The 24,361-nt window shown below is 38.1% G+C and overlaps 3 protein-coding genes across 12 annotated transcripts in view; 2 read left to right on the top strand and 1 right to left on the bottom strand.

Annotated features, from left to right (window-relative positions):
* On the bottom strand, positions 1–14,697 carry ZC2HC1C (zinc finger C2HC-type containing 1C). Of its 4 annotated transcripts, none has more exons than XM_039351706.1 (3): positions 14,152–14,697; positions 2,697–3,989; positions 1–1,515 (listed from the first exon to the last, which is right to left on the bottom strand). In XM_039351706.1, exons 2-3 carry the CDS (start codon positions 3,969–3,971, stop codon positions 1,207–1,209), a joined length of 1,584 nt encoding a protein of 527 aa, XP_039207640.1. In that variant the 5' UTR covers positions 3,972–3,989; positions 14,152–14,697; the 3' UTR covers positions 1–1,206. The 4 variants fall into 4 exon arrangements, with proteins under 4 accessions (XP_039207640.1, XP_039207639.1, XP_039207638.1 ...); XM_039351705.1 differs by lacking the exon at positions 14,152–14,697 and adding an exon at positions 6,803–6,932; XM_039351704.1 differs by lacking the exon at positions 14,152–14,697 and adding an exon at positions 6,715–6,845.
* On the top strand, positions 6,854–9,338 carry ACYP1 (acylphosphatase 1). 4 transcript variants are annotated; one of them, XM_039351712.1, is made up of 3 exons: positions 6,854–6,895; positions 7,456–7,551; positions 8,849–9,338. In XM_039351712.1, exons 2-3 carry the CDS (start codon positions 7,468–7,470, stop codon positions 9,062–9,064), a joined length of 300 nt encoding a protein of 99 aa, XP_039207646.1. In that variant the 5' UTR covers positions 6,854–6,895; positions 7,456–7,467; the 3' UTR covers positions 9,065–9,338. The 4 variants fall into 4 exon arrangements, with proteins under 4 accessions (XP_039207646.1, XP_039207645.1, XP_039207647.1 ...); XM_039351711.1 differs by lacking the exon at positions 6,854–6,895 and adding an exon at positions 6,926–7,063; XM_039351713.1 differs by lacking the exon at positions 6,854–6,895 and adding an exon at positions 7,071–7,196.
* Positions 13,456–24,361, top strand: part of MLH3 (mutL homolog 3) — a 20,493-nt gene continuing 9,587 nt past the window's right edge. Inside the window, exons 1-6 of one of the 4 annotated variants that reach the window (XR_005557729.1) lie at positions 13,456–14,060; positions 14,788–17,971; positions 19,483–19,581; positions 20,305–20,375; positions 23,785–23,889; positions 24,123–24,195. Coding sequence is in view for 3 of the 4 variants with exons in the window: in XM_039351702.1 (XP_039207636.1) it covers positions 14,830–17,971; positions 19,483–19,581; positions 20,305–20,375; positions 23,785–23,889; positions 24,123–24,195 (3,490 nt within the window). In the remaining variant the exon portion in view is untranslated. The remainder of the gene's footprint in view (positions 14,061–14,787; positions 17,972–19,482; positions 19,582–20,304; positions 20,376–23,784; positions 23,890–24,122; positions 24,196–24,361) is intronic. The other 3 variants (XM_039351702.1, XM_039351699.1, XM_039351700.1) reach the window with 3 other exon arrangements.

Consider the following 24,361-nt stretch of genomic DNA (forward strand, 5'->3'; position numbering starts at 1 on the left):
TGCAACCATTCTTTATATGTTTTCGCTTCCAACAAAATTAGCAGCATAGGCAACAATTATTTTTCACATCACATAAATACTGAATTTTAAACCTATTATTGCAAAATGAAGCTTTCCACTTTTCTTGAAATTTTAAGTTAGCACCAGATCATTGAAAATTTGAGGCTCAGATAAAACTAGCAATTCAATTTTGGGGAATCACATACTATACAGTGTATTATGTAAAATTGGTACTTTCCAAACAAAGCATTCATCCATATGTTTCCACTTTCAGCAAATACTACATTTGCCTTTGCAAGCAAGTTATGTTCTACCTATTTTATTATAGACCATGCTTGTTGCCTGAAGACAGCTAGTTTGCATATAAATATATTTATTCCATTTGTTTGCTGATTGTTCTTGTTGACCTATTCCCAGACATTTTAATCATCCATCTGTTAGCAAAGGCAGAGCTAAACAAATGACCACTTCCAAATAACTATTTTAGTTTCCTTTCACTAATCTTAAAGTTACAGAGATGAAAATCAGGTACTACAATTATGCTATAGAGAACAATTCATCAAAACTTCCACTTTTTTCTTTTACAGCAATTTGTGTAGGTTACTTTGAAGGAAGACTAACTTTATGTAGTACTACAAAACAGGAAACAAAACTGACTGTAAAGCTTTTCCCAGCCACTGTAAATAGTAATACATAATACATTGAAATAGCTCTTATTCTTTGCCAGCTATCATTCTAATATTTAAAATGTTAATTTTCTAGAACATGGGTGCTTTTTCTTAGATATTCAGCACAGAAATGGGAATCATTTATCTTGGGCAGCTCATAGAAGAAATAACTGATCCCAGGTGCCATCAAAGAGTCACAAGTATAGAGCCATGATTTATAAGAATGTCATTATTTTCTTCCAATTTTTAATAGGCCTTTTTGCAGGGCCTTTTTTCAAAAATTTCCACTGCAAAATATGTAAGGAATCCCAGTGACCCATTTTTACAGAATACAAAATTTTGAGAGGATGAAGACAACACCACTTTTTGTCCATCTAGGTGCCTTGACCTGTAGTATAAAGGGTTAATGATAATTTAAAATTTGTGGATTTCTCATTGGTTTTACACTGAAACTGCCACTCAGTAGCCTTAAACTGAGAAAAATTACAAGAAATCTAAGTAGGATTACACCAGTTGCAGATATCATCTTGTCTATTTACTAGCAACGCTTTTTTTGCTGTGGTGGAGGAGGTCTGTTCTTAATGTTCTTGCACTTGGGAATATGTCTCTCAGCAACCTTGGGTGCAAACTGACGAGTGCAATATGGACACAATTTGTAGTCTGGATTTTCCATAGCTGGTGCTGGGGGAAGATCTGAGGCCTTTCCGCCTTTGGAGATGATGCGCTGCACTTCACGAGCCCTGCGCAAAGTCTTGATGAAAGAGTCATGCTTCTGTCTCCAATTGCTTTGTTTAGATGTAGCATTGCTTTGCTCAGAAGCCTCAAGACTGTGGCTGGAAGTTTTTTTCTGCAGCAAGAAAGGGAAGTGGGAAAAATAATTAAAAATAATTAATGCAACTTTGTTAGCGCATACTGTTATCATTCCTGTAACTATTTTTATAGCAATACCAATAGCATTTAGGCTAATATAGCAATAGCATAGCAATTTAGGTCTATATACAGTCCCATAGCGCTTTACAACACTCTCTGGGTAGTTTACAATGTAGAAGCCTTATTTACATATTGCCCCCAACAATCTGGGTCCTTATTTTTCTGACCCCAAAGGATGGAAAGCCGAGTCAATCTTGAACTCTAGGTTTTGGGCAGAGTTTGCCTGCAGTACTGCATTTTAACCACTTTGCCATGAGAGCTATCTATAGAAGTTCTTTATAAAAGTTATATTGTCATATATACGAGTAGATTATTTCTAATGCCAGACATTTTGAATTTTTAAAATTAAATTACTGGGACTGTAAAATGTATGTAAAGGGTGAAATTTATTTATTTTTTAAATCATTTCCCCTTCCTCCTTAGGTCATTTCAAGCTGATAATATAATCTATGCCATCATTAAAATAATTCAATACCATAATTGAATTGTGAATGAAATTTACTGCACTAGCAAGAATGTTATGAATTGGATAGTGTGAAGAAGATAACTTTTGATCCTACTGCATTATGTTCCTTCCTCATCCTAAATATAAATGTTTTTTTCATTTTTATGGTTTTTCCCTAGAACCAATTGTCAATCTGTCTTGTTGCAGTGCCTTTTGAGCATTCATTACAGATTCTGTAATGTAACAATTTTAATCATTTATTTTCACAATCTCATTGCCTCCATTTTCATGAATAATAAAGGTTAAAAAATGTTAACCTTGCTCTGTATTTTTAGGCCAAGTACGAGTATCTTAAATAAACATTAATGGAGATTTTGCCTTATTTTTTGGTCTCTTCCAAACATCATTTTCAGTAGTCATCATATTTATTACTGTATTTAAATGATGGAAATTAAAAACTAATTATGGTCCATCAAGTGGTATTAAGAAAGAGGTCTCTTTTAAAGAAAGTCAGAAGAAAAAGACTGAATTCTATACTAGCCAGATGCTGCTCAAGCTTAAGGCTGGAAAACATAAGAATTAGAAAATGCAATGATAACCCCCATATAAACCACAGGAGGAGGATACATGTAATAAATTAGTATGGACATCACCTGTGAAATATCTGAGCCCTTCAAGAGATGATATGTTTCCAATTCAGTGCCCTTTGCTCTAGCCTTGCTTGAATCAAACACTTTTCTCTTGGATCCATGATTCTTGCTGCAAATATTCATATGTTTCTCCAATCTGGAACAGTAAAGTCTCCGTCCACAAAAACTGCATTCTCCCCAATCTTCTATATCATTTTGGATCTCTGTATATGATGGTTCTGCTGCCATTGATTCTGCATTAGCTACTGGGGTTGCTGTTAGAGAACAAGACTGGTTGCGTACAGTTGCTGTTTCTAGGCTGTGAGTGGAAGAAATATTGGAGAAGTTATCTCGAATTTTATTGTTGCTAGCTATCAATCGTTGCTTTTTGAGCCTTTCCATATGAAGTGTCTGTGGAAGCAGGGCAGTCCCAATTGAAGCTATCATAGTCTCTGGAACAAGCATTTTTTGATCATCATCACGTAATTGTGTGGTAGATTTGGAATCACAATCTTGAGAAATGGCTGTCATTTTCTTCTCAGGCATCCTTAATCCTCCTTGCTCTCTTCTTGCTTCTGCTTTAGTCTGCTGCCTTTTCGACTGGATTTTACGGAGCTCTTCCTCTGTTTTCCTTAGTTTCTCCCTAAGGAGAGCCTCCTTTCGCTGGATCTCCTCCTCCAAACTCCGCCCAGCAGCCTCCAGTTTTTGAATATAGCCTGACTCTGCTCTTTGTGAATGAGAAGTTGTTCTATTAGATTGTTGTACAGAAAAAGGAGAGTGCATCCCTACAGGCTGAGCCTTCACCCCATGTGACACTTTTGTTTTCTCTGAGCTAATCCCACAGGAAGGAATCTCTGTAGCTGCTGCATTTCCAACTTGCCAAGAACTTGGTAAGAGACCATTCCCAGATTTTGGGTGAAAGACCGGCTTAAGTGGATATGCTCTGTCAACGCCTTCTCTCCGCTTCATTCTCCAGTGGGAAGGCACAGTGCTGGCCTGACTCTTGAAACACCAGTTATGGGGGCCAGCAGAATAAAAACCTGCTTTCTCTAAGACCAACTGACTACTTTCTGCAGGTTGAGTACAGGAAGAGCTCCGCTCTTTGGGAACATGAAGATCTTTCAATTTCTTATCTTTATAGCACACAAGTTGCTGCTGGGTATTATTCCTCAGATGTTCTAATTGGGACTGTTCTTTAAGAACTTCAGGATGACATCTTTCCTGACTTGTGGCAGGAAGACTGGAATTGGATGCTATTGGATCCATATGCGAACACACAGCCAGCTGCAACTGAGCCATTCAGCATTTCCACTAAATCTGAGGAAATGCAACAAATTATATACATGCTATAATTTCAGCTCTCATTCTAATATTCCTTTATTATGGTTGAGAAAATGTGCTCTGATTGCAAGTAATCTAAATGAATATTATCCTTCAACAGAATCAATGTAGGATTTCAGCCATGATCAATAAAAAGAAGTGTGCAAATGAAAGAACGTAGTTTAACAGTCCTGCATTGCATCTAATATATCTCACAGTCTGAATATGGAAACCATAAAAGCTGCCCAATTCACACCTATCTTATTCTGGACAGTTATTAGATTGCATAGAATGTATTTGGAGGAATTTTCTACTTTGTCAGCCATAATGCTGACAGTCTGAATAATCTGCAAAATATGGAAATAATTTTAGTGGTTAGGATCACAACTCTTGAGGGCACAAATAACCCTTAGGGTTACTAGGGAGCTGAGAAAAAAGGAAGTGAATAGGAAAAACAAAAACTGGAAGTCGAGTGTCTTACACTGAGATCATTTTAAGGTTACCTGTACAACACTGGAAGAAACAAAGTTGCTCCTTCCCTGTCTCCAATCATGGTTGCATTGTGACATTTTTGACCACACCCTGCATAATCTCCATTTGCCTTCATTGCATTTCTAAATAATAAATCAACATTTCTATTTTGTACTCCGCAACACCTTCTTTGCCAAGATTTTGCAGTAGAGGGAAGAAGAATTCACATAATTTTTGCATACAATCAGATCTATCTCAGCTTGAAGTACTGGGTATATCATAAGGTTATAATCCTGACATTTTTTCCTCTGATTGTTTGTAGATCTCTAGAATATAAAAGATTGTACAGAGCTAGGCTAACACCTGATTATTTGATCCTTGCCCTTCCTGGTTTATTAAACCAACCACAACTGGTCCCATATTTTAGGGAGTGAGCAATGCTTCCTTGAAGATGGGATATTATTTCTTGCCTAAAGACAGCAGACGTAAGATCTTAGTTTAAAAAAAAATAGTCCATCGATTATGGATGCTTATGCAATTATACACCAATAACAGACTCACACAATGCATTTCAGTTCATTTGGCAGTGATGTGACACAAACATTACTTTGGTGAACCAAGCTAAAAAATACATATATGTGTGAAGACTGGCTAATTGTGCTAGATTTCAATAGCTGTGCATGCTAAACAAAGGTATGTTCCTAGATTGTCTGGTAAGAATGGGTCTTGGGACCAGATTTGTGAACTGATGTTTAGTTTGTTTTGATGGGATTCCACCTGAAATAAAATAACTGCTACATAGTCTGAACATGCTGTTTAATTGGCTGCCATTGGACTTAAGATTGTGAGAATTACATTTGCACAGATAGTTACAATTTCTAAATTAATTGAGTTAGCAACAACTGTCCATATCTTCACTACAGTATATCCCATCTTGGTTACTGTAACATATAAAATGGACCTAACCTTGAAAAATATCCAGAAATTGCATTTGGTGTAAAAGGAGGCAGCCAGACTAATAATCAAAGCAAATTTCAAGGAATAACAGTATGTATATGAAAAATCTTCATTGGCTGCCGGATGTTTATTGATGTAATTTAAATTGATCCATGTTGATATTAAGTTTTCAAAATCCTAATAGCATGTGGGATCTGACATATATAAGGGTCTGGCCTTTTCTATTACAAATATGTCCAAAGATCAATATCTGTAAAATATGTTCTTTTCAAGATATATTTGGAACGTACTATGTTTTTCTCAGGCTACAAAATGTACTCCCTTCAGATTTATATTTGTTTCCCATTTTCCCAATTTAGAAAAGTTATAAATAAAACAAGTCAGTATTTACAGTAGAGAAATTGCTTTAAAACAGCAAAGACAGAAAGGGAATGGAATGCGCATAACAGGAAACATTTGTTTATTTGTGTGTTTTTCATCCTCCATCATAGCATTTCCTTACTTCTACAATAAATATAGAATTCATTAAAATTTACACCCCCTAAAGCTGATGGAAATCTCTCTCTCTCTCTCTCTCTCTCTCTGTGTGTGTGTGTGTGTGTGTATATGATCTATGAATGTCTTGAGTGTTTTTTTGATGCACCGTTGGCCCAAATATGATATATGATTATATATATGAATATATATATATATATATGAATATATATCTATATCGATAGATATATAGAGATATAGAGATATAGAGATATATGATATATATGATTTAGAAAGCTAAATCATATTTAGATGACCTTTTCAAAACTGTAAAACTCTAGGTCTAGATCATTTTCCTTCCTAATGCCTATCTCTGTAGGTAAAATATTCTTCCAGTTGAATCCCAATCCATTGGCTCTTCCATATTTCTTGGCCAGTTTAAAATAGTTGCCATTCCTTTTTTCTACGTTTTTTTTTTTTTTTTTACTTTCTGTTCTAACTTACAACCCGAGGATTTCTGGTTGTCTCCCCTAAACAAATGCGACTCCACTTAGCTTTATAATGTTACCTGGGAGAAGCCAAGGATTGTGAATGCTTTTGCTATTAGGGTTTACTTCTATAGAAAAGAGGAGTGAAGGGAAAGCCTTTTTTTTTCCCCAACGGCGGCCGCTACAGCTTACACAGTATTAAACTAGCGCTCGTCTCCATTAATGATTTTACACTGTAATGGGACCAGAACTGCCGGTTCGAAATTTGACAAAACTCAGGGAAGAGGGAACCGACGGACACAATGTCGCTGCTTCAACTTGAATTCACGCACCTACCAAAGTAGCCTGCCCGCCGGCTCCAGACACACAACCGCTGAGCACGCCACGCCACGCCGTGCCCGCCTGCCTGTTTTCTCTTACCTCTGGCCACCAGACCTTCGAGCGGCGGTTTAGCACCGTTGCGTAGCAACAACAGCGCGCCCGCTACATCCGATTCCACCTCAGCGGCTTCCGGTGGGTGAGAGTCTTTAGGAATCACACCGTCTTTTCGTAATTATGTTATATCAGTTATAGCCCAAGCTGGCCGCCGTTTAGCCATAAAAAAGCAGCGCTGTTCGACTATTACTCGTTTAATTAATTCCACTTTGGTTCTATATACTGAACTGAAGCCGGTCTTGCGAGGTGTGTTCGTCGTTAGTGGCCGTTGGTGCGCCGCTCGCGCCCGGTCGGTTCTAGGGGGAGGGTCTCTTTGGACAGCCATCTGCGAAGCTGGCAGAGAAACCTTCGTGTTGCCGAGCGAAACCTGATCCGGCAGGTCTCAGAGGCTTCTGTCTTCTATATCCAACGGGGTGGAAATAAGGGAGGGGCCTGTCGGAGCCATGCCTTGCCCTCCAACTTCCCCTGCAGGACGCCGGGGAGGGAAGCGAGAGTCAGATTAATTTAGTTATAAGGGCACCGGAGAGCGGATCGCTTCGACAATGCAGTCTTTGGAGGTTGCTCGACGGACAGTCTCCCTGTGGGGATGGCACCTGCCTCTCTTTTTCTGCCTCATTGCTATTGTGCTTTCACTACAGGCACCCCCGACCATGGCTGAGGGGCAAGGCCTCGTTTCGGTGGACTATGAGGTGTTTGGGAAAGTGCAAGGGGTATTTTTCCGCAAACATACCCAGGTGAGTGGGCTCAATCTGTAATTCCCCTGAGGTAATAGATTATACAGTACTGGCAATTTTTTGTCACTTTTCTCCCATTTCTCTTCTGCACTTGTTTCCAAACGGGTGAACACTCTGGAGGTGGTTAGTAAATTAGAAGGTTCCACCTCCATCTGGTTTGTGTATTGGTCCATTTTCATCTAGTTCTTTGTTAATTTTTAATGTTTTAACTTTTAATGCTGAATGCTTTTAATGTTCTTACCATTGTATATTGTGTTTTTATGTTGTAAGCCGCCCAGAGTTGCTTGACAGTGAAATGGGTGCCATATAAATATAATAAAATATATATAATTGTGAAGACTTTGGAGCAGTGGTTCTCAATCTGTGGATCGGGACCCCATTTGGGGTCGAACGACCATTTCACGGGGATCGCCAAACAAGGCTGTCCGCCATTTTTTCCCCCTTTTCTTTGGCCACGCCCCTGGCATCCGGTGATGTATAAGTGGTTGGGGGTCACCACAACATGGGGAACTGTATTATGGGGTCGCGGCATTAGAAAGGTTGAGAACCACTGCTTTGGAGGCTTTGCTTAGGCTACTGAATACAAGTACTCCTTGACTTATGACCACAATTGGGACCAGAATGTCTGTTATTATGTAAAGTGGTTGTTAAATGAGTCGTACCCCAATGTTATAATCTTTTTACCAATGTTAATAAGTGAATCATTGCAGTAGTAAAATGAATCATATACTTGTTAACTGTTTCTGGCTTCCCCTATTGACTTTGGTTGTCAGAAGCTGGCAAGGAAAATCATAAATGGTGATCACATGACCCCAAGATGCTGCAACAATCAAATACATGCCAGTTGCCAAGTACCACAAATTTTGTTTACATGACCATTGGGATCCTGCAGTGGTCATCAGTGTGAAGACTAGTCATAAATCATATTTTCCAATGCCATTCTAAGTTGCAACATTGCTAAATGCATGGTTATAAGTCAAGGACTACCTGTAGTCCTAACCTGAATTAAGTCATATTATTGAAGTCAGTAGAATAGACACATGTAAGCTGTTTTTGCCTTTATTATTGTAAGATGCCATTGTCTTTTACATTAGCTCTTTTTAACAACAGATAATATATTTCCAATTAGTCTTGGTTATCTTTGGATGGCCTAGCAGAAGTTTGGATTATACAGTAATTTAGTGGGGGTATAATAATTCTCTACAGAGGAATTCTAAAAGCTTTAACTATAATTCAGATTAATCATATGTATATGTGTGATTTTTTTTTAAAATGTCATGTATGTTGTTATTTTTAGGCACAAGGAAAAAAGTTGGGTCTGGTTGGCTGGGTCCAAAATACCAACTATGGCACCGTGCAGGGACAAATCCAAGGCCCTCTTGTCAAAGTCCGACAACTTCAGGAATGGCTTCAAAAAACAGGAAGTCCCAAATCTCACATCGACAGAGCTGAATTCCACAATGAAAAGAAAATTGCTCATTTAGAGCATAGTGACTTTTGTATAATCAAATAAGAGGCTTAGAATAGAAAGCACTGGGTTTATAAAGTCAGCCATGGACTTGTCTAGAAGAAAGTCATTTAGTTTTCATTTTCTTGTAATTAGTTAAATGCATTCTTTCTGTTGTAATTATTTATTATATGAAGCTTCTGTTAAAAGTTTTAAGATAAACATTTCCTGAATTGAGTGATGTCATAATATTTTGACTGTTAATAAAGGCATGTTTGCTGGATCATATCCAGAGCTATGTATAAAAATGAGATGCACATATTAAAAAATTGCAAGTATATAGAATGTAAATTTCAGAATTTCATTGCAAACATATTAATTTTTTAGAGTTTTTGAAGTTTCATAAATTGTAAAATAATTTGATATGGAGGGTAAATATACACTAAAAAAAGTAGTTCTATTTTAAATAAGTGTGTTATCGTTCCAATAGATCAGCGGTTCTCAACCTATGGGTCGCGACCCCAGTTGGGGTCGATCGACCATTTTCCGGGGGTCGCCAAAGGCGGCAATCCGCCATTTTCTCCCCTCCAGGGGCGGCGCCGCGCATGCGCGCCGTGCATGGGGGCGGCGTCGCGCCTCTGGGGGTGCCGCGCATGCGCGCCGCGCATTGGGCGGGCCCCCGCATGTGCGCCGTGCATGCGCGTCGCACATGGGGCGGTGGCGCACCACACATGCGCATACCGTTTGTGTGATGGGGTTGCCGTCACACAAACGTTGAGAACCGCTGCGATAGATGAAACCCATCAAAAGAACTTTGAGGCAAAATTCCCTATAGATAATCTCATAGTCCTTATCCGCTTTTCCCACCAGATAAACGGTTTCCATTTGTACAACCAGGCTAGCCCTAGAATCAGTGCCTTAGTCATCTTCGGAGCCACCATGAAGCAAATGAAGTCCCAATGTTCACCTATTTCTATGCGTACCCATGAAGCAAATGAAGTCCCAATGTTCACCTATTTCTATGCGTACTGGCTCTGTCAATTGTGTGACCAAAGTTCCTTCCATTAAGGAACCATCGGCTTGCTCAAATCTCACGGGTTTGCTCGTATACCCAGTTTAAGGGAAAGTGGCATGCTAATAACGCACTGGGAGCACCCCGAATCCACTAGCACTTTCAAATCTATTTGTGCACCTGTCTTGGGAACTATGAGTTTGGCTGCGAGAGAAAAAGGTGGAATGGGTCGACTCACCATCCGGTCGTTCTCCCACTCATTGTCGCTGTCATAGGAGGGCAGAGTGGTGACAGGTCCAGCTTGGGCCTCAGTGCTCTCCGGCATGGGCGATGTAACCTGGGCGACGGGTTCTTGCGTGATCCACTTTGACTTCTCTCTCGGTGGCTCTGAACTGGTTTCTTCCTCGCTGGTGGTCCCGATCTGCTCTGCTGTTGGGGATATAGGATCGGACAGCTCGCCGCTCGGTGTCCTTATTGCCCACATCTGAAGCAATTGATCGGTGGACTGGCAGGTGGTCTGGGGGGCTCTGCAGCTGCAATGGCTGGAGGCTTACGGGGGGGGGTGTCGTCTGGTCTGTTCTGGCTTCTGCCCGGCTTCCTGTGGTGGTGGTTTCTTATAACGAGCCAGCTTGACATCCAATCTTACTGCTGCCTGGTACCACTCCTGCAATAGGTTAGGGACAGCTTGATAGACACAGGCCTGGGAAAGGTGATTGTTTAGCCTCTCCTTGAAGTGGTGAACTAGGGACTGTTCAGGCCACCTTTCTATTCGACCTGCTACCTTACGAAATTCTCGTACATATTCCAAAGCAGGTCTGCCATCTTGTTTTATGTATTTGTTTCTCCGCTTTGAGGGCTATGGATGGGTCCTCGAACCTGGTTCTTAATCCAAGGTGGAAGAGATGGAGGGTCCCTAACTCAGGCACTTGCTCTTTGTACAAATTGTTTAGCCACTCAGACACTTCCCGTTCCAAATTGGCGGCAACCACATTGACCATAGCAGCTGGATTCGGGTAGAAATTGGCATTGCTATTCATGTGGGAATGTACTTGACTGAAGAAGATCAGCTTCTCTGGGTCACCATCAAGCATTGTTCTAAGGGGTGGCGCCATCATAGGTTGCTGTCCCCCCGGTGTGTCTGTATTCTCAGAGGTTGCTGGCCTCCCTGCTCTGGCTGTTGCACCCCCAGTGGATGCTGATCTCCCAATGGTGGCTGTGGCATCCCCCGTTGCTGCAGGCCCAGCAGTTGCTGCCCATTCAGGGGCTGTTGCCACCCCCACTGCTGCTGCACATTCAACGGCTGCTAACCTCCTGGGGGCAGCGGCTGTGGCATCCCCAATTGTGGCAGGGGCCCCAATGGCTGTGGGGCTCTCATCTGTTGCTGTCCAGCCAACAGCTCACACAGCTGTTGCATTATATCATGTTGAACGCTCACATCTGAATCTTCCCCCTGCGTAGGTTTCAGGCTTGGGTAGTGTCGACGGTGAAGCTCTGGGCTGTGTGACCGATGGTAGCGACGGTCAGGGCTTTCATGGTAGCTGTGGCAATCTGGGCTTCTAGAGGAGCGACGTCTTGGGCCTCCGTGTTCAGAGTGGCGGCTAGGACTGTCCCTCCTTGCAGTACTGGAGGTTAATGTTGGTGGCTTTGAAGACAGGGAAGCCACTTGTGCTCCATAGGCGGGGCTGGGGCTTCTTTTCAGCATGGACCGATGTCTGCTCCGCCGATCATCGTGATCATTTGATGGGAAGAGTGAGAGGGTTGCTCCCCACTCTTCATCTCTTGCCCCTAGAACCTCTCCACCAACTTCTCTACTGATTGGCTACGGGCTGTGGACAGGTACTTCCAGTCTACAGAAACCTCAGTAGTCGATTTCCTGATTCTCCAGCGGCCCGGGGAACGCGATTCTCGAGAGGTTCCCTCTTGCAAGTCAACTTTGGTTGCTTTTGAAAAACTTGCTTTAGGCAGGGTTGTCTCAAGGGGCTTGGAGTCTGCACTGGGCAGGGTCCACTCCAATGATCAGATCAGCTCCTGCATTTTGGGTCTCGCCCCCAGCTGTAAGGTCTGAGAAGATTCCCTCTCCACCGGTGCGCTGGCTTGCTCTCACTCCGCTGGCTACAGCCATGGCTGGGGTGCTGGATCCAGGCACCCCTTCCTTCTCTATGTTGAGATCTTCTCTGAGTCTTTGTCAGCCTATCCCTCGACTTAGGGACAGTGACTGGAGCTCAGGACCCCAAGGCGATTAAGGTGGTTTGGGGGTTAATGTTTGGGTTTGGGGTTAATGTCATGGTTCCGATAGATGAAACCCATCAAAAGAACTTCGAGGCAAAATTCTTCCTTAAAGAACATTTATTCGGGAAACAAAATATCGGCAATACATAGTTGAACCCAAAAACTAAATTCCCTTCCCCCTGATATAAAGTAACAAAGTATAATTCCCACCCCCAATAAACTGTCATAAAACACAGTTCCCAATTAGCTTCAAGCACAGGCTTTCTCCTCAGTTCCTCAGCCTGCCAAAACGTTATCAGCTCGTTATTATTATGGCTTAGTGAGCTTACATCCCAACCCCCCCCCACTATACCTGAATTCTAAAAGTAAAGAAAATGTTAAAGGAAAAGAGAAAATGGCTGCATTTTCATCAGTTGTCAGAGCAGGAACATCCAATGTTAGCAGTGTTGACAAAGTGAGTATAAATGACTTTTTTTGATCAAGATTTACACAATGCTATGCAAAGTATAAAAATATTTACTATTCTGTATTTCGGTACAATCTAGTTACAAACCATGCTGTAACTATAAAGATAAACAGATGGGAACATGCTAGTCATATTGGGAGGGGATGCTCAGGGCTATGGTGTTCATACAACTCCTATGGACCAATTAAAGACTGGTTCTTTTTAGCTGATACTTCACTATACACAAACAACAATATTTAATCCTGCACTGCTGGATACTGAATCTAAGCATGAAACAAATACCTAAATTTAGCATAATCCTCAGTTTTATTAACAATTTATAGCATTCCACTTAATATTCAAATATTGTCTCTCATAGCACATATTCCTTTTCCTTGGAATATGATAAGAGTTAATTAAGTCAGAGCTGCACAGCCTTACTTCTCAGAACTTGTCCAGCTGCTGCTTATAGCATGTTTCAGCAACAATATTCCTTTTAATTCCTTGGCAACCTCAAATACTGTATTCCTACCAGTTTTAGTTTTTCTGTATTTTATCTTTGTTGATAAAAGAAAAATGTGTTTAAAAAATTGACCACCATTTTAAAAATAATTAGGTCCTTTTTGGCACTTTGAAGGAGTGCTATGAATCAAAACGGTAAATATTCATAAAAATATCCAGTGCTTCAAAGATCGTCTAATTCGATATTTCCAATGGGCATGGTTATTATAGTTGAAACTTACACTTAAGCTGAAAATATGTATCCACCTACATTTAAACACTAATTTTTCCTGTGCTACTTGTCCCCTTGCTCAACATTTTTTATTCTGTAGCTGTTTAATTCCGGAAAGATTGTTCAGGATTAGCTGATCATAGGAGATCCCGCGAGGATCAGTAGCAGTTTGGATTTACTTATACAGTGATTTGGAGAAGCTAACAGAAAACTTCGAGCCGTAAAAAAAGAGAATACAAAAATACTACAATTCCCAGAATGCATTGCAATATTTAGATGTACGCTGGGAACTGAGGCATTTGAGAAGGCCCAATTTCTTCCTCAGCACCGACCTGCTTTCAGGTGATTGACAATAAGGCCAACTGAAGAAGCGGAAGATGAAAGTTGGGACGGGTTCCACTGAGGTGATTTTGTCAGCCTGGAAAAAAACACACTGAAGAGAAACGAGGCTGCTCTGGCTATGCTTGGAATGAGAGGAGGCAGAGCCTATAGTTACTTCAGAGGAGAGGCGATGGGAAGAAAACGGAACTAACGACAGATCTCCAGAAACTGCTTGATGGGGACGGCGCTACCCTCCACCCCTTTTCTTGCATGTCATCAGTCATCTTGAAGCCAAACGTTCCTCCTTAAATCTGGCAGAAAGGTGGGACTTTTTCCGATTTCATTATTGTCCATTGCTAAAATAGTCTCAGTAGTGCAGCATTATCGAAATGTACATTATAAAGTCCTCTTACCTGTTTTACATCTTATTTTCCACTCGTCCAAGCTTCCAACCTATTTGTGTATGTGCAAGGGATTTGTCACATTTTTATCTTCACAGCTGTCTTGTGAGAGCACTTAGCTCAGTGCATGACAGGCTGAATGTCAACACAAATAAATGAATGTAAGAGTGTTAACTATTGCACCAACTGACTGGTAAATGTAGCATGTTATCACAGAAAAAATTACAATTGCATTAATCAAAGAACGGCAACTTAGCTCACTGTAGTATTTTTTTCCTAATATTTTCCATGTTATAGTTTAGAAATAAATTGTCCAGTTTCTCCACTATTCAGCTAATTGGTTATTAATAGGAACTGAGAATTAGGATTTGACTTTAAAAAGGGAGCCATTTTTAGGGGGAGAGCACAGGGAGAGCTATGTTAACATCCCTGCAAATAGTTCCTGCATGCAATTTGAAGGAAAGGCAATCGAGCTAAACATATCTAGATTGAACTTAAGCAAAAGAAAAATGTTTCTAAATTGAACTGGATTTTGTTTATTAAAATACAAAATGAGAATGGGAAACACTCTGGAAAATATTAAGGGATTTGTTAAACAGCTGGCTAAAAAAAATTAAAAGATCATTGAATTCTCTGTTTTTTTAACAGGACATTTACAGAAAAAGCAGGTGGCAATGCATAACTCTTACAATGATCAAATGCTTGCCTGGAGAAGTACAAACCAGTTTGCGCTCTGGAGTAGCAATTAACTCAGTTGGACATTGTGTTGAGGAGCTTATCCTTAATAGCATAGATGCAAAAGCTACATGTATTGCTATTAGAGTGGATTTGGAAACCTTTAAAGTACAGGTGGTGGACAATGGCTGTGGGATGGGAAGAGAAGACCTTAACAAAGTAGGCAATAGATACTTTACTAGTAAATGTTATTCACTGGAAGACTTAGAAAATCTGAAGTTTTATGGCTTCCGTGGAGAGGCTTTGGCAAGCATTGCAAGTATGGCCAGCATATTGGAAATATCATCCAAGACAAGTAAGATAGCAAAAACCTTCTTGAAACTGTTTCACAATGGAAAAGGTTTGGAAGTCTCAGAAGCAGAAGTGAATAGGCCAAGTCTTGGAACAACAGTTACTGTATACAATTTGTACCATCAGTTACCCGTGAGGAGAAAGTGCATGGATTTCACACTGGAATTTGAGAGATTGAGGCATAAAGTACAAGCTCTTTCACTTGTTCATCCATCTGTCTCTTTTTCTTTACGAAATGAAGCTTCCTGTTCAATGGTGCTTCAACTACCCAAAACAAAAGATATGTGCACACGTTTTTCTCAGATTTATGGTCTAGGGAAATCCCAGAAATTACGAGAAATAAACTACATATCTGGAGGATTTGAACTAACAGGCTTTATCAGTTCAGAAGGACATTACAATAAAAATATTCAGTTTTTGTATGTAAATAATAGATTGATATTAAAAACAAAATTGCATAAGCTTATTGACTTTCTATTGAGGAAACAGAGCGTTATATGTAAAACAAAAACTGGGTCTTTGCTCTCAAGTCCTGTCCGCCATCGTTCTGGCTCAGAACTTTATGGTGTGTTTATTATCAATGTGAAGTGTCAGCTTGATGAATACGATATATGTTTGGAACCCACAAAAACTTTAATAGAATTTCGCAGATGGGATGCTCTCCTAACCTGCTTTGAAGAAGGAGTAAAAGCATTTTTAAAGCAAGAACATCTATTTATTGAGTTGTGTGGTGAAGATGCTACAGAATTTAATGAAAATAATGATTTTTGTTTGGGTAACACAACAGCTTTAAAGTCTTCTCTCCCCAAAGAGAAGGGTATGCAGGAGAGCTTTAAGACAGCTTGTGATAATATTGTGGATTCTTATGAAACATTTAATCTGCAATCAAAATCTGTTAGAAGAAAAATCACTCTGACAAAAAAGACAGGAGATAATATACAACCTATTAATAATGTGAAAGAAGTAGGTGTTTATTCAGATGTAACTGGTTTTGAATCTGTTCATGAATTGCAAAGTAAAGATAAGTATCTTCTACCTAATAAAAATGACATTTCTGATTTTCTAAAATTCAATAAACTCCCTGAAGAGTCAAAACTACAGATTGATGTTATGAGTTCCAAATACCCAGAAAAACTTGACATCCAAGACCAATCAATTGTTTCAGAAACAGACCAGCATTCTGGTACTTTGCTTTGTATTGAGAACCATGGGAAAGATGCAAATAGTCAACAAGATGCAGGAGTCCAGGAAAGAAGCCCTGATTCAGCTGCTGTAGAATGTACTGAAATTGTAGAACATATTGATGAATTTAAAAGTAAATATATTTTTGGAAATATCTCGATGGGAAAATGCAAGTCAGAAAAAAAGGGCAGAGAATTAAATACTGCTAGGAGACTGACTGTAGAACATGATCCTTTGAAAGCTCAATATCAACCACCATATAAAACAATGGACTCTAGTAATTTATTAAACAGACATACTAAACTGGGTCCAGTAAGTGCCAAGGATATGTCTGAAAAACAGCTAGAATTTTCAGAGCAGATTCCAAGTTCTTTAGAATATATGACAAAAACCAATATAATACATACAAGAAACACAAAAGAATGGCTAGAAAAAAAGAGTACATCAGCTTCACTTCCTGCAGATAGTACTGTGCATTCGGTAATATCACATGTGAAAGGATATATGCCTGCGGTGGCTGCAGATTCAGTTAATCATATAGGAGGTGGTATAAACAGCAGTAGGCAAATAAATGATGTTTCTGTTAGGCTTCAATATTGTGATTCAACAAAATTAAATTGCCATCCAAAACTGGGATCATTAGATAGGTTCAGAAAATATTATGGGAATTTAAAAAGAAATGCATCAGTAGGAGGTACAGAAATAAGAAATAGCAATGAAGCACCAGTCTGTTCCAAATCTATAACTGGTGATACAACAGATCTACAGAGTATTTGTGGAACTCCAACAAAAGAATATATTGAGTCTAATAATAATGACTGTAATTGCCTCCTTCCCTTAGAAAAGTCTCAACATTTCCCAGAAGAAAATATGTCAATCAGAAAAGCTTTTAGTACAAGTACCATTACAGAATATTCTCAAAAAGTAAGGAAATCTCTATCTGGATCTAATTGCACAAGGACACTCGCCTCTAAAGTGTCAAGAATGAAAGAATGTGATAAAGATGTTACGAGTACACAACCCATAGAGATATCTTTAGCTCAAACTGAAGTATGTTCAGGCCCCAAAGATAAAAATATACAGCGTCTCACATCTAGTACTCATTTGCAAAATACTTATAAAAAATCTCAACATTGTCCTTCCACAAGAAAGGAAGAGACAGAAAGTAATTGTTTTGCTTCTGACAAACAAGATAAATCCATGGGAATATTAAGTGTGAGAGCAGATACGGAAGGAACTATTGATCATTGTTTCATTGACACTGATGGAGAATACACGATTGCCCAAAATAGACATTCAGTTCAGTGCAACAAAGTGGACACAGACAGTTCTCATAAAAATGCAAGCGTTATGGGTGAATTTACAAAGCAAGCTGTGAGATGTAATGAGCTTCAAAGTGTAAACATGCCTAGAAATATGGAGAAGAACACAGATGATTCAAGTGTGAATGAGAAACCAAAATTCAGTCCCTCTAAATGGTTTTATCAGTTTGATACATCATTGGGCAGAATGGTATTCATCAACAAAATGAGTGGGCTGAGTTCCTATAGAGCTCCTCCTGAAGAAACTTCGGTTGCTTGTACTCAGGATCTAAGCACAATGGCTGTAAATGTCATAGAGAATGGTAAGTACATGGTGTATATCTGTTTCATTGCCAATATAGCATTATGGAAAGAATGGCTGTATCAGGAGTTAAATCTTAATAATTCAGAGCATTAGCTTCCCCAATATACTGTGAGAGATTATGGAGAGACTGGGAAAGAAACAGAGGAGAGAGCAGTCATAAGCAATTAAGAGACAGCAGATAAGTCAATTGATAGTTTAACTCATAAATGACAGATTAGCCTAGATAAAAATAAATATGAGAAGAAGCATTGAAGAAGTCGTATATACTGTGATGCCATTTATATTTTTATATTTTAATTTATGCTAGTCTTGTTGATTATAATATTAAAGAGTTTTCAGATTTAGTTACTGAAGTAGTAATTTTAAATGTGCTGTGAATGTTTTAATAATTTCCTTATATTGTGTAAGTTACTGGGAGCTGGCAGCAGGAGAGATATGCAAATCAATTAATCATCAATCAAGTATGTTAAGTATGTCTCCATCATACTTAACACACTGTATTAAGTACCTAGGGGTGCTGATAACTAACAATCTGACTTGGTCTCTTCATACGTTATCTTTAGTGAAGTGTACAAACCAGCATTTGCATTTCTTTTGTTGGATGAGGAGAGCACATCTTTCTCCAGTCCTGGCCACATTTTATAGAGGCACGACTGAGAGCATTTTAACAAACTGCATCACTATTGGTTTGGTGGTAGCAGTGCCTCAGATAGAAAGCCCATACAGAGAGTGGTAAAGACAGCTGAGAAGATTATAGGAATCTCGCTTCTGTTATTCAGGATACTGCTTATAAGTGCTTGATGCTTGGTGCTCGAAGCATTGTTAGAGACCCCACTTCACTGTCTGTTTCTGTTGCTCCTCTCTGGGAGGAGGTTTTGAAGTATTTATAGCAGAATTATTAGATTCTGTAACAGCATTGTTCCTTATGCTGTCTTGTAAATTGGCAGGATTCTTTTTTTTGCCATGTATATGCATATAATCAATAGATTGTGATGTTTCTCTTTATCAAATATGTTTGTATATGTGGGTATATGCATAATGGTATTTTTTGAGAGCCGAATGCAACAAAATTTCATTTTAATGTATGCTGATTAGTGTACATTTAAAGTGACAATAAAGTTTCATTTCTATCCTATCCTACACTACACTACACTACACTACACACTACACTACACTACACTACACTACATTATACTATAAATAAAAGTAAAGAATACCTCTTGTTGTTTCCAAGATTATGTATTGAGCCCAACTAGTTAAATATATTCCTGAAATCTATATAGTACTTGCCTCTTTAATCTTGCTCAGCTCTATGTCACTTAACATACATGTATATGTATGTCCCCGACTTACCACAATGGAGTCCAAAATTTCTCTTGCTAAGCGAAACAGTTGTTCACTTCCCTGTGAACTTATAAAATGAGATGACTGGGGATTGTAATAAGATGCAGGATCATATACAGAGGTAATTATAAGAGTACATATCGAAGTAACCTGTTAAATATTTAGGGTTTCAGTGCAGGAGCCATCCCTTTCGAAGTGAGCTTATTGTGCCCTTCCTTCCAAAAGCACAGAAAGAGAGGAGCTTGGAAAGTCAGGATTACAGAGGTAGGCCAAGTTTACCAGGGCATAAAATACTATGTTAAAGAATAAAAAAACCAAATAATTCTGCAACTGTTCCAACAGAAACTTGGTGTAATTTGCGATCTATTAACAATCAACCTGTATGAATCACATGATGTGTAGAACTGTAAACAGCTTTTCTAAACTCGAAGTCATCTGCTGTATTACTGTGGATAATGTGAAGTGTTCAGTTCTATGTAAACAGTGTCAGTGATTTGAAAATGAATGACTCAGTCTGTTTTAATTGTTTTGTTCTGGAAACAGGTTTAATTTTTCAGATCTTTATTAGCCAAAAATATTGAACAATTGTTCTGCTACGTTATTAGTATGTTTCCAGTTGAAATAAAGGAGGCAATGACTTCAAACATTATTTTATAACAGAGTACTTGTATTGTGTACTAAATTGTACACTAGATTGGAAAAAGAATCAGAATGTGTTTAGTACAAAATGTAAGGTTTTAATCTGTGTTTTTATGTATGTATGTATGTATGTATGTATGTATATAAGTATGTGTGTACACATACACAAACAGATTAAAACCTTACATTATATATGATATATCATATTGTATTTGTTCCTTGATAGCAGGCATACTTTTTTCTTACACATACTTAGTTTTTCATTTGGAATAATTTATTGTAATATATACATGTCAAACATGATATAATTCTTATAATTTGAAGATTGCATGTTATCTTTTCCCTTAGATACACAAGAAGAATCTCTTCAGGGCCTGCTTTCAGAGTGGGACAATCCTGTGTTTGCTCAATATCCAGAGGTAGGTAGTATTATGTAGCACTTAGTTAGTTATTTATTTTATTTTTCGGTGACCCATTTTACCACAAGGAACTCTGGGTGCCTTTCAATATTAAAAGGATAAAACTACAAAATCTGTAGACAATATAAATAAAATACTATAAAAATATAATTACTCAATCCTAACTTAAAGATAGGAACGGAGTCGGATGGAGGGGAGGGGAGATCTGTTATTAATCTATCAACCACCCCCAATGTGAAGCCGTCCCCACTGGAGACTCAGGCCAACTGGCAGAGTCAGATCTTTAAGCTCTTTAAGGTCAAGAGGATTAAAGCCAACCTCAGTTGGGAGTGGGGGGGAGGGCACAAGATATTCCAAAAGGCAGGATTGACAGCAGATAAGGCTATTATTTGTTCAGAATTATTTGTATTTTATATTATAATTTTAGAACTGATTAAACCAGTGTTTCTCAACCTTGACAATTTTAAGGCATGTGGACTTCAACTTCCAGAATTCCACAGCCAGCATTGCTGGCTGTGGAATTCTGGGAGTTGAAGTCCACATGCCTTAAAATTATCAAGGTTGAGAAACACTGGATTAAACTTACCCATTTTATTATTTACTGGTGTAGGTTTTAAACCATGTATTCATTGTTCAAAGCAATTCAAAAGTAGAAGAAAATGTATGTAACATGGTCACAAATAAAACCCCAGAATCTTATTTTTACTGTTTGTATGTATGATACATTATGTTGTTAAAAGTTACTATTTTAAAGTTTATAATTAATTTTATTTCTAATTTTCCAAAAAGTGTTTTCCCAATTTACTTGATTACTAGATTATTATAAGACCCATTTGTATCCTAAAATAACTGTGGAGCTCTCTCCAAATTTTTTCAATCCATTTTGGCAATTAAAAAGATGGGTTGGGTATGGTCCCTAGCTGTATATGGAAACTTTAAGGCTGTCTGCTAATTCTGTAAGGCTACACACATATTGTAAATACATTACTTCCTATTTGAATTTGACTGAGTTACAAAATAAAACAAAACAAAACAGAAGTCTGCACTTGAAAGAGAGATTAACAGGAGTTTCTAGGGCTGTAGGCTCAACTGGGAATTCAAGGGAGAAGAAACATTCTGGAAGAATGCAGTGGCAAAGCATTTTCATATTATTGGCAAGTAAATTGTGATTTCTGGGGAAGATATGACGAACTGAAGACCTGTTCCATGGAATCTCCCTGGATAAAGAGAAAATGGGAGATTGCCCACATGGCTCAGATGGCTGCTGTTTGTGAGGAAACCATAGGACAGTGGTTTTATGTGAGCACAGAGAGACAGTAGGATCAGCCATCTTGTTCTCAGCTATGGAAGACCCTTTTAAATGAAACTAACTTTGCAAATCTTACTTTCTAAACACTTTTGGAACTATAACACTATTAACTATCTTCAGTCCTTTTTTTGTAAAAAAAAAAAAAAAAAAAAAAGGTGCCTGAACTCACACACATGTCATACAACCCGCCTTGTCTACCCTACAAGGTTCCATCCAAAAAAGGTGCCGGAACTCCGTTCTGGGTGTTCTATGACAAAAAAAAAGCCCCATCTTAAAGTTATTACTGATCTTTGGAATGATTAGTTTGAAAAGTTTTGTTGGATTTGTCTGTAACTCTGAACACAAGAAAAAAATACTGTAATTATAAGCCTAAGAATGGAAAGAATTTGAAATAAACAGCAAAAAGCTAAATAAGGTTTTGAGCTAAGAAAGTTGTAAATAGATTAAGGGACCAGATAAATTTGGAATATTGATTTTTACTATATGCTTTGGGAGTTGATTATGAAGAATAATCAGCTTCTAGTAAGAAACAAACTTGTTTTGGTTGTTTTAAGAACAAACAAAGATAAGTAAAGGTTGATTTTAGAAATTGGACGGTAAAGGAAATTAAAGCTCCTAAGTGGAGAAAAATATAAGCTTGGGTTTTTTTTACTGAGAATTAACAAAATGAAGCAAACACTGTAACATTGAAAATATAAAAGAAGATTTTTGAAGAATGGAGCCAGACGTTAGTAGCCACATATCATAAGTGTAAGATCACATGCTAATTTTGTAATATGTATCTTTTTTTAACCCAGAGCAAATAAACTAACTTTATATTTCTTCCTTTTACTTCTAACAGTCTTACTTTTTAGTTCATTCAAAAATTGTTGAAGGGTTTGATTTTTTTATCCCATCACACACATGTCTTCAATGCTTTAACAAGCCTCTTTTGTAAAACCAATAAGAAAAAATTATACAGATTATTCTCTTGGTTTGCCATTTATATTTCCCTTTTGATTTTTACAACATCAGTCTGTTTCTTTTGTATATTCAGTAAATAATCATTTTCCAGGTTGATATCTTGTCTTTCATTTGTAAATCCACTTTTGATACTATCTCTGTCTTGGCAGACAAAATTTGTTCCACAGCTGTTATTTCTTGATATCATTTGGACGTAGTAGCATCTTCTTTCCTTATTGCCTGCCTCTCTTCCTGCCTTCTGACACTATGTATGCTGTAAAGGTAGCCTCTTTACCTTGGCCTTGAGCCTGTCTGTATAGTTTGTCTAAAGTGGCGATGCTTTAGCAGGGATTCTTGCAGCCAAGGGCCATATAATTATACATTATTATTCTTTATTGAAGAATAATATTATTCTTCATTATTCATCTTCATTGAAGAAAGGATTAAATAATGGCTCTAAGGTACTCATTTGTCCTCTAATTCCCTGCCCCCACCCCGGAAAAATTGACCCATTGTTTTTGGCGTATCCCTTTAAAGAATAATGTGTGTCTAAAATGCTGCAATACCTGATACATTCATTTCACTGATTAGATTTCCCAAAACCAACCTCTTCGTGACTTGTAATTCTTGTGATTCTGAGTTCTCCAGAAGATAATCTGAAGAGCCACAGAATGGATAGATTGTGCATCTATGACTTAGAGGGATTTAATTTGTTGAGCATCCAGAAGGGAGAAAACAGAGGCTTGGTAAAATTGTAGCGGCTGAGTCACAACCAGTTTTGTATTTTAAAAAGGAAACATTTACTTCTAAGAGGGAAGTTATTTTTTAAATTGTTACAAGGAGAATATTCCTAGCAAGAGTGGACCTTGTTTCCCAAATCAGACTCTAGAACTGGGAATAAATTGTGATCATCACCATTACCCTGAGCCAGGATAATTGGACTATTATTAAGGATAATTAATTCTGACCCTCAAAAGCAGTTAAGAATCTCTGCATTCTGTTTGTAGAGTGATACCTAATTACTATATAGTGCACTATAGTTTTATTTGCTTTTTATATCTATATCAAACACGTTGATACTAAAGTGGGGATATTATTTTATAATCTACCATTTGTTTATCTAGTAACTATCCTAAGAAGTGATTATTTATCTTACAGGTTGCTCTGGATGTTAGCAGTGGGCAGGCAGATACCCTTGCTGTGAAAATACATAACATTCTCTATCCTTATCGATTCACTAAAAAGATGATTGATTCTCTGCAGGTAAATGTGTTAGTATCTATGTAAATAGTAGCATTGCAATTATCACTTGAAAGAGAACTTTTGTACAATATATGGTACATTTATTCTGGGTTGTAGTAATCTATGGTAAAGCAGTGGTACTGTTAGCAAATAGAAATTTACAGATGCATGTTAACAATGTCAATCACATCTTTTCATTTATGCTATAGAATTATTCTGTTTTTAAAAACTTATTATTTTTGAATAATGTATAGGTTCTTAATCAAGTGGACAATAAATTTATTGCGTGTTTAATGAATACTAGAGAAGAAGAGAATAAAAGTGCAGGTAAAAATGCAATTTCTTCTTATAAAAAAAACACTTGAACTTTCTGTAAAATTTAAAACGTGTTTTAAAATTTACTTATACATGAGGTAATTAACTGCGAGAAAAAACCAATTGAACAAAATCTTGCATGTTGTTTCCTAACCATTTTAAATCATCCCAATTTACT

The sequence above is a fragment of the Crotalus tigris genome, unplaced genomic scaffold (assembly GCF_016545835.1).
Source record: "Crotalus tigris isolate CLP2741 ecotype Arizona unplaced genomic scaffold, ASM1654583v1 scf7180000018371.15429387391:27106975, whole genome shotgun sequence".
Lineage (NCBI taxonomy): Eukaryota > Metazoa > Chordata > Lepidosauria > Squamata > Viperidae > Crotalus > Crotalus tigris.

Excerpts from the sequence above, each read along its gene's own strand:
- ZC2HC1C (XM_039351706.1), bottom strand. The coding sequence starts at position 3,971 with ATGGCTCAGTTGCAGCTGGCTGTGTGTTCGCATATGGATCCAATAGCA. Across the intron at positions 1,516-2,696 it reads AGGGCTCAGATATTTCACAG|AAAAAAACTTCCAGCCACAG; the intron begins GTGATGTCCATA and ends TTCTTGCTGCAG.
- ACYP1 (XM_039351709.1), top strand. The coding sequence starts at position 7,360 with ATGCAGTCTTTGGAGGTTGCTCGACGGACAGTCTCCCTGTGGGGATGG. Across the intron at positions 7,552-8,848 it reads TTTTCCGCAAACATACCCAG|GCACAAGGAAAAAAGTTGGG; the intron begins GTGAGTGGGCTC and ends TGTTATTTTTAG.